The 9,954-nt window shown below is 52.3% G+C and overlaps 1 protein-coding gene across 1 annotated transcript; it reads right to left on the bottom strand.

Moving 5' to 3' along the window:
• Positions 1–1,787: 1,787 nt before the first annotated feature.
• Positions 1,788–4,513, bottom strand: LOC116235898 (uncharacterized). The gene is made up of 7 exons (XM_031604349.2): positions 4,442–4,513; positions 4,277–4,363; positions 3,635–3,857; positions 3,345–3,487; positions 2,924–3,040; positions 2,527–2,745; positions 1,788–1,958 (listed from the first exon to the last, which is right to left on the bottom strand). The coding sequence occupies exons 1-7, from the start codon at positions 4,493–4,495 to the stop codon at positions 1,941–1,943; spliced, it is 861 nt and encodes a 286-aa protein (XP_031460209.2). The 5' UTR covers positions 4,496–4,513; the 3' UTR covers positions 1,788–1,940.
• Between the last annotated feature and the right edge of the window lie 5,441 nt (positions 4,514–9,954).

Here is a 9,954-nt window from a genome sequence, read left to right as displayed (position 1 = left end):
TCTGCTTTGCAGCAGAAGGAAAGTCATCACACTCTTGCTCCCCCACCTCCACCCTTCTGTAGCATGAAGAGGGGCTGAGTCTTCAAGCAGCTTCAGCTCCCATCACCCCTAGGGAGCAGGATGCTCTGTGTTCTTTCACCCACCAACACGTGCATCTCCGCAGTGTATAAACCTGGCAGCAAAGCAAGCCCACATACAAGCAGGCATTCAGGACAGCACATCCACAGCCCTACAGACCAACAGGGGTTCACTCCACCATACTCTACAGCAGCAGTGGGCTCCATTCAACCCCCCTCAGCCTCTCCAGAGGTCACCTGAGCCCTCGCCCCCTCCTCCCCACACCGATGGGCACGCAGCACCTACCTGCACTGGATCTGGGGGGGAGCACTCCTGATAAAGCTCTGCAGCTCATTCCCACCCCAACGAGCCATTCACCACCTCCACACTCATCTGTGGACTTTTCTCCCGAAATTAGGGCTTAAAGCTCGGGGATGGGTTGGGCATGTCCCTCACTGCAGACAGGTGTGAGCAGAGCTGCAGGTGAGCTCAGAGCTGGGTTCAGCACTGCTCCCTTCCTGCTGTATTTTGAGGCATAATGGCTCTGCAGCCTGGCACCCAGACAACAAGTAAAGCCTCCCCTTTATCTCCACATCCCAAAGCTCAGGAGCAAGCCGGAAAATCCCACAGATTTCAGGAAAAAAAAAAAACCCTTACCTAGCTCTGTGCCACCGAGCAATGCTTTATTAATCTCTGCTTTGAGAAATTGGCTGCAGGGAGAACAAACAAGGAGCAATTGACTTAATGCAGAGCCCAACATCACATCCATGAGTTGCAGTATCAGCTTCATTATCAACCTTAAGGAAAAATCTTGCTGTTATTCAGCAGTAATGAAAGAACTGCTGCTGTGGCTGCAGCTAACAGAAGGTGAGAGGCGTACCTGCATTTAAAGAGACACTGTCATGAGGAGGGTGAGAAGTCCCATACCCACCTGAGCTTTGCCACATAGAACTACTCCAGTTGCACAAATAACCCATCCAGCTGGGGAGGAAAGCCACTCTGTCCTGCCCCAGATGTTCCACACTAGAGCAGCATCATGTCTGGGGGCTGCAGCATACCAGGGTTACTTTAAATCAATTGAAGCATCCTCCACAAATACACACGCAAACAGGGCTGGGGGCAGCTGTGCCATAACCCCCAGCAAGAGCTGAACACCCCAGGCTGTACCTATTTGTATACTCGCATTTGGAGCATTGCTCCTTGCAGCTTCAGCTGCTGTCACTTGTTCCAGATAGCAGATGTGTGGCCAGATTTGTGTCACTGCAAGGCAGTGGCTGTCTGTGGACCTCAGATCCCATCTGCACCTCCAAAGCCTGACTCACCACTTGTACTGAAGCAAAGTCATCTGTAGGATTCATTTGGAAGGAGAGGATCCCACGCATGATTGAAGATCCTCAGGGGCTCAGCAAGCAGCACAGACTCCACGTGAAATTATTGGAGTATCTCAAAGGCAAACTCTGTGTTTCTGGGGATGTTGCATGTGGAACACCCATCCTGCACCTCTGGGGACAGCCTAGGGACATCTGAGATGAGTTGGTGTGACCACACTTGGGTACTTCAGGCACTGCTGCACAGCAGCACTGTGCTGCTCCCTCTTCCCATCACAGTATTCCCAAAGTCATCACTTCCAGGAGTGACAGAGACCCCCTCACCATGGGAGGGACCAGAGGGAATGGTCCCATTGGCAGCCCCACCACTGTGGCCATGCCAGGTCCAGCTACCAACAGCCAACTGCATCCCAAGTCATGTGAAAAATAGGGTAACTTTATTATGAAGTTCAAAAAAAAAGCCAAACAAAACATCATTAAATAGGCAGCTTACACTGCAGTATAGGTAGAGAGAAGCAGGCATGTCACAGCCACAGTAGAGTTCAGGGCCATGGATCAGGGCTCCTGCCGACCCTAGGAGGGAAAGTTAACCTTGAGCATGGCTGCAAGCATTCACACTGAGCTGATGGACCCCATGATTTCTCACCCTCCTATGAGCTGGGCACCAGATCCATGGGAACTGGGATGGTATCAGCCAGCACTGCAGGCACAGAAGGATATGGAGCAGCACAGGGATCTCACTGCAGAATTACTTGTGATAAAGACTCTCCCACAAAGCCTTCCTATTCTACAGGAAGTCACGAGGGATTCATGATGTGCTACTAGCTTTGTTTCAGAGAGCGCTGACCTGAGAACCAGCATGAGATGCTCAGGTGGTATTTGGTAGTCCTGGCAGCCAGGGGAGGAAGGTGCCCATGTGCACCCAGCAACCTCAGTTCCAGGCATGATATCTCCTCACCCAAAGGGTGGTCACAGCCCTAACAACCCTTGCTTTGCTGGCACAGTGGAACTGGGGAGAGAGCTGCCTCAAAAGCTCAGAGCCTGGGGACCTTTTCCAACTTGAATCCTTTCTGAACACTGAGAGCTTGGGACACCTTTCCCAATAAAGGAGTGCAGATGAAACACACACGAGAATTCTTACCCCACATGGTGAGGAACTGCTGCTCTCATGTTCCACGTCAGTCTCTTGCTCACTGCTATCCCTACTGTTCACATCTTGGAGAGTCTGAGTGTCACTATCACCACTGTCATCATTTGAAGCATCTTCTGCACTGCTGGATGCAGCTGGGTCCTCCTGTCCCTGCTCTGAGCTCGTGGCCAAGGGCTCAGGGTTATCCCCATTGGGTTGGGCATCATCCAACTGCAGATAAGGGAAAGGTCAGACTGCAGCTCCACAGAAGGGCAGCACAGAACACCAATGAGTGATTCCATAAACACATCCCAGAAGCCTCTTTTGCAGCTAAAGGAGGAAAGACTGAAGTGTCCTTCCAGCTGAGTATTGCTAAATCCCCCCAGGACTGAATCTGTTGCCCACTCACCTGGAGATCCAATGACTCCTTCAACATAATGGCTCCCTCATGCTCTTCAAACTCCAGGTCTGTCTCTGTACTGTTCTGGGACTTGTACTCCTCAGTGTCTGTATCCACCTCTGAGGGCTGGGGAGAGAGAAGGTGCCCCTGAGGGATGCATTGCCCCCTCCCCACAGGGCTGGGAGCTGCCACAGGTGGCCAAGGTGCTGCTTTGCAGGGACACCACCCAAAGGGGAGCTCTGGTGTATGGGATGAGTGGGGCACCAAACACTGAAGATGATGCCCTTGGACAGCCTGCAGCCCCCAAAAAAGTATATGGAAAAGGAAACGACCTTACAGCTCTCTGCACAGTGACAATCCCAGTCCACCAGGGAGGCACAGAGTCCACTCACAAGCATCTCTAAATTGCTCAGCCTCTGAGAAGTGATACCTCATATGAGAGGTCCTCTGGGTCATCCTCTGGCAGGTCCTTCTCCAGCACCACCACCCAGGACTCCTGCTCCTCCAGAGCCACATCGTCCCGCTTCCTCTTGTTTGCTTTGCTGGATGGGTTGATCAGAGCTTCTCGGATCTCTGCAGGAATCCACAGGTGGTGCAGTCACAACACACACAGAACAAATACCTGTGCGCTTCCCACTTCTCCACCCAGCAAAGGAGCTCCAAACCCAATGTTTCCAGGCTGCAAACCCTCTGAGTACTCCAGGAGGACCCAGCTCTCACCCTTGGACACGTTGCTCTGGCCCCAGTCTGTGTGCAGGTGGCCCAGGACTGCCTGGATCCTGGTGGGGATGAAGGCAAGGAGGAGACGCGTCAGGCGCCCACGGCGCTTCTTAGCGAACCGTGTGGGTCTATGGGGAGACTGCACAGGGCAGATCCTGCTGAGGATGGCCTCCATGGGGACCACAAATCCAACCCAGACTGATACTTTCTGAAGCATCTTCAGCTGCAAACACAAGGAGAATTATACTTGCAACATGAGACCCCAGTGAAACCCTTAAAACCTACTCCTCCCCAGTGCAGTGCTGTGACTGGGACTTCAGCCAGGTCAACAGGCACCAGTTGGGTGACTCTTTGTCCCAGTGATCTCCCATTTCTTCCAGGGCATAGAAGAGAAACATCAGTGCTGCAGCGCAGTGACCATTAGCAGAAGGAGAGCAAGAAAAGAACAAATGAAGCAGAAATGAAGCTGGGGTGGGAAGGGAAGATGATGATGAGGACACATGGGGCACAGAACAGGGGAAAGAGACTGAAAAAGCAGAAAGGATATGACAGAGAAACAAAAGCAACTGCTAGCATCAAGGCCTTACCACCTCTCTCTCACCCCCAAACTGCCCCAGAGCACAGAGCAGGAGCAGCACCTACCAGGGACCTGACCAAGCCCAGCTGAAGCACCTGGTGCAGGAACCTGCTGGAGAAAGAGCCAGGCTTGCTGCTGGTCACCATTTGCCCCTAGATAGAGAGAACGTCAAAGTCAGACATCCTTCACGTCACATTCAACACCACCCACCAGAACCTACTCCACAGTACCTGGAGGAGCTCTGCCCAATCTAGATTAGTGCAAGGCTTAGCTGACTGCTCCATACAGCCCCACAGCCCAGAGAGCACCAACCTAGCCTAGCCCAACCCTCAGCACCCAGCCATTTGTACTTGCTGGCCCAGCTGCTTCCCATTGCCCTGATGAGCTGCCCAATCCTCTCCTCAGCCAGGCAGCCCCACACCCTCCAATGGGATTTCCTTGGTGTGAGCATGGATGCTGGTGTCTTGCTCAATGGAGGATGATGACTGTCAATCAATCAGGGGTTTGTTTACTCTCCACTTGGGGTGCACATCTCCCAGCAGGGGTTGCACAGCCAAAGCTCTGGGTTGGGTTATCTCCCAACACTTCCAGTGCATCCCTGCAGGTCCTGCATCTCCCAGCCAGAGCAGGAATAGACTTCCCAGAGGGGCAGTGGGGTCACCATCCCTGGAGGTGATTGAGAACCTCCTGGATGTAGCAGTGAGGGATGTGGTTAGGGTCAGAGGGCATGGAGGGGGTGGGTTGGGGCTGGGCTTGGTGATCTCTGAAGTCTTTTCCAACCTGAACAGTTCTATACTTCTATGACTCTAAGGGGGCTGATGCAGGAGGCTGCCTGCTGCCTGTGACACAAACCAGTGTATGGGACACCTGTGTGTGTGCTGTTCCTGCCCAGGTGGGACCACTGCTTTCCTGAGCCACCAGCACACAGGGCACAGTCACCAACCAGCCCCACCAAGCCAGCTTCACTGCTGCCTGCATGCTCATAAATTGCTTTTGGCTTTTATTGAGAAGCAGAACCTGCAAAGCCAGAATTAAAGCATCCATGGTCAGTGATGCTGTGGGACTAATGGAGCACAGTGCCCTGGGTCAGCAGCCAGGCTCTGGCCGTTGTCCCTCCACTGCTCTTCATTTCCTGCAGGGCCCTTTGGGGTGGGACTGTGTGGGTTGTCCCCATTGTGGCTTCAGCATATTCCCTACAGTGAGACCTCCATGAGAAATCATCACGGTTTGATTTTCACCTTCTGCACTGTGGACAAAAGCAAGGAGTCCACAGTCCTGCTCTTCTCCCACTGTGTGTGCTGGTGCCAGGGGATGTCAGCGGTGCACAAAGCAGCTGCAGAGCTTTTCAGAGTGCAAATTTCAGGCAACCAAGTGTGCATATGCCTTCCGCACAGCTCACAGGGCTGTAGTTCAGTTATGCCATAGAAAATTCACTGAACATTTATCATAAGGTGCTCTGGCACCATGGGATGAATCAGGGAAATCTAAACTGATCTCCAGGTCCTGAGGGCATCACCTCTGCTCTGTGCTCAAGGCTCAGAGGGTAGATGGAGTTACCAGAGATTAATAAATGAGTGGTTATCAGCTCACTGAGCTCTGATATCTGAATGTGTGCATGCTCTGAGCTGACAGACAAATGGGAACTGAGCTGCAAACGTTTCCCCTTCTTCTCTTGGTGCCCCGTCATCTTCCAAGGAACGCACTGGGATTGGTCCTTGGTGGCAGCTCATTGAAACTGATGGATTTAGCATTTAAACCTGTAGATCAGGAGCCAGCACTCCTGGGTGCCATTCCCTGCTCTGTGACCTTCCTGAGCTTCTGGGGACATTTCTGTGCCTTTTGCCTCATCTACAAAATGGGAAGTAATCTGCTCTGCCTCATAGGGGGATCGCGGCGCCTCATCCATCCTCGTTCACAAAGCACTCCGATGCCCTTGGCAGGATTTCCCAAGGGAAGAACCATTATGCTGTGCTCTCACAGCCTGCTGCGGTGCAAGACTGGGCAGAACCAGGCAGCCAGGGCTTGTCTGAAATAGCTGCAGTGGGAATTGCTGGGGAGCACGGCAGCACTGAGGATGCTCCCATCCCGCACACCCCACGCCGGGCAATGGGGACATTGCAGTGGGAGGTGTTGAGAGAAACAGTCATCACAGTGGCTCATTATTCTGCCTGGGCCTGGTGCGTTTGCTAAATGTTGTTTTTATCTGACTCAGAGCTGTGTCCTGGTCTCCTGCAGGTACAGCAGCAGAAAAGCTCACGTCAACTGCTTTCAATTCCATGTTCCAGCCCACATTGGTGGGTGGAAGGAGAAAAGCAACCGGCCGAGCCCACCGGGAGCCCAAGGGGATGTCACCTATCTCAGCTGCAGCAAATGCCACCCCGTGATATTGCTGTGCTGGGCAATGGGGGGGATCAACCCCAGAGACCTCAATGGGCAGTGGGAGCACCGAGCATTTCCCCCTCTGATTTTTATGCGAGTGCACACACCTGGCCTTCCCAAAATCAATACCGAGCCTCAGTGTGTGCCAAGAGACTGTTACAGTCACTGTCCATGCCTGCCGGGAGAGATAAGCTCTCGTGTGCTCATTAGCCACGTCCTCCTCTCTCTGCTAATTGCTGCAGGAAGGGTCATAGCTCTGGCTATGATATGGCTCCTTGCTTGGAAGCTGGAGGCTGGGGCTCTGCAGCACAGGGGATGCTGCTTCCTCACTGGCATCGCCCCTGCCCAAGGCTCGGTTCTGCCCCGGTGCTGCTCTCAGTGCCATGGGCTGGATCCGGCCCAGCTGACACTGCCAGCTCAATTAGAGTCAACACGCAGAAAGCATCTGCAGGGAGAGATCTGCTATCAGCACAGGGCAAAGCTGAGGAGCTGCGCTGTTGTCTCATTTCCTCTATTTATCCACGTAAATGGAAGAAGCTTTGAAAACTGGAAACTAGACCAGTTCTCACCTATAGGCTGCCAGCAATGGCAGAGCAGAGAGCTGCTTGGTCCCCCTGGTGGGGTCACCTCCTCCTGGCACCTCTTCCCACGGTTCAGGTTCACAACCCAGAGCAACTCCTGTTCTCACCCTTAGGAGAAATTGCATTTGCAAGAAGCACTTTCCCCAGTTTCAGGGTTGCACGGAAGGTGTTCCAGCATAGAAACCCTTCCATGCTCCATGTTCAGCACAAATGCCAGCAGCAGAGCTGCTTCAGTCCCTGTGCACTGGATGCTGTATGCAGAGAGCCTGAGCAGCAATGGGATCGCTATCCCGTGCCCCCAAACCTCCCCCAAAAACATGAGGCTGTCTGACCTCTGGTAAGCCCTGGATGGTTAGGAACAAAGCACCATCTCCATGTCATCCACTGCAAAAATGCAGGAAAAGTGTAGTTAGCTAGACTTTCATCTTCTGCAACAACCTCTCCCTCACATGGGTGACTGCGTGTGCAATCACTACTGGAGCAGTACTGCTTTCCCATCAGAAGCACAAGCGCAATCATTTTTAAAAGCATACAAGGTTCACCTTTGTACCTGCTTCAATCTAATCGTTTTAAAACAAATCCAAAATCAAGAAGGAAAAGAAAAATCAAAGCAGGAAGCGTCCTGTTTCTTCAATGGCCCTCATGGTATTGTGAGGGCCAACTTCTTTTCTGGACAACAAAATGCATGTTTGCTTTGGAAAGGTGAATCCTCACTGTGCTTTTGTTTCCAGCTTCTCAGGGGAGCTTTGAGGGCACGACTGCTGGAAGAGGAGCCTGAACCCATGGAATCCTATGATGTGGATGCACAGAGGTGACCTGTGCTGAGCAGGAGGTGTGCTGTAGCTCCAAAAAATCCTCTGTGCTCTCCTGGAAGGGCAGCTGCAGGCTGCACAGCCTTAGGAGCGTTGTATTCCTGCAGCATTGTGACCCTGCTGGTGTTTACACAGCTATTTGCAGCCACCCTACAATAACACTGCGTCACATCCATTCCCTGCTTTTCCATTCTTTGCAAAAAAATAAAAACCCCACAACAAACCTTTTTGCTCCCTCCAAAGCTTAGCTTTTTTTTGAGCCGCTGCATCTGCAATAGAAGCAAATTATTTTAAGGACAGAGGCGTCCAGATGATCTCCTTCCCTCACCCCCATCACCTCACAGCTCTGTCCACTGCTCTAACCCTTCCAGTGATGCTGCCCCCAGAGCTGGAGTGCAGTGCTGGAGGCGGCACCCAAGGGCTGCATGCTGCCAGCACAGCTCCTGCTCACTGCAGCCTCATCCTCCTGCCAACAAGTCAGATATGGGGGAGAAAAGATGATTTCAGTCCATTTTGCTTATCCTTTTGGGGCTGACATATTATTTTTTAAAATGGTTCAACCAAGCTTTTTGTCATAGGGCAGCAATGAGAACGCAGAGGTAGGCACTATATCTTCCCAATTAACGAGATTAGTCTATTGATTTTAATGGGGGCGATTCAGTGGCCGGAGATGAAACACCAGCTTATTTATCCGCTGGATAAAAGCCAGAGAACGCAGGATTTGGCCCTCAAATATCACATCCATCTTCAGTCAGTTCAGGAATCCAGTCCTGTGCTAGTAGTGAGATTCCGCTGGGGGTTTTATCGCTGTTGTTTTAGGCAGCTTGCCCAATAGGGAGCAGTATGATTAATATTTAGGGAACAAATCCAGAGGTAATGGTTCCCGGGAGCCTGGGGATGCTGATGGTTTGGTGTGCTGGGCAGTCAGGTGGAACTGCTGCTTTCCAAGCTGCCATCAGACACACTGCCAGCAAACTGAGGGACAGATTGGTGGCCCTATGAACACGAAGTGTTTAAGCACCCGGCTCAGCCCCTCAGCCCTGCATTTAGCTGAGGCTCAGATAGGGCTTTTTTAAGAAACAGCCTCCTAACACCTCTCCTACGGGTGCTGCCTCGGAGCAGCCATGCATCCCCAGCCTCCCTGGCAGATATCAGCACGTTTGAAGGGAAGAACTGAGGATCGTGAGCTGATCTGGAGGGAAGGGACTCATCCTCCCAGCTCTCAGTGCCAGGACTGGTTCTGACGCTCAAAAAGTGCTGCTGTCCTCAGAGGCATCACTGCTGTCCCCATCAAGAAAGACCACACCTCCCTGGGTTGGGATGAATTACAGAATGATTAAGGTTAGAAAAGAGCTCTAAGATTATCATGTCCCACCGTGCCACCTGCCACCACTATCACCCACTAACCATGTCCCTTAGTAGCACATCTGCTCTTTCCTTAAACACCTCCAGGGATGGTGACCCCATTGGCCTCAGCCCATTGATGCAGCCTGTCTGGACCCCATTACTGACCCCAGGGTGCACCTCTAGTGACTGGATGCCAATGGGATGCACCTCCATTCATTACCACTCTCTGGGCCCAGCCCTCAGCCAGGTTTGCACCCAGAAAAGCATGTACCTGTCCCAGCCATGGGTTGCAGTTCCTCTGGGAGAATGCTGTGGGAGACAGTGCCAAAGGCTTTGCTGAAGTCTGGGTAGACCACACCAGCAGCCTTTCCCTCATCCGCTGTCTTGTTCAGATTGATTTCTAATTAATCATAGAATTGTTAGAGTTGGAAGGGACCTCTAAAGGCCATCTGGTGCAACTCCCTGCAGTGGTGGTGATGATGTCCCAGCACAGTGCAAAAGCATGCAGGGCTTTGGGACACATTATGGCCACAGGTGGCACAAGGTTGCTGGTGCTCAGCTCACTCCTGCTTAGCAGAGCACTGTTTGTTAGGATGGGTTCTCCCAGCCTGGAGGACTGTCCTG

This window comes from Phasianus colchicus, chromosome 28 (assembly GCF_987193195.1).
Source record: "Phasianus colchicus chromosome 28, bPhaCol1.hap1.1, whole genome shotgun sequence".
Taxonomy (NCBI): domain Eukaryota; kingdom Metazoa; phylum Chordata; class Aves; order Galliformes; family Phasianidae; genus Phasianus; species Phasianus colchicus.
The sequence above is the reverse complement of the archived record's forward strand: the minus strand, read 5'-3'. Positions and strand labels throughout refer to the sequence as shown.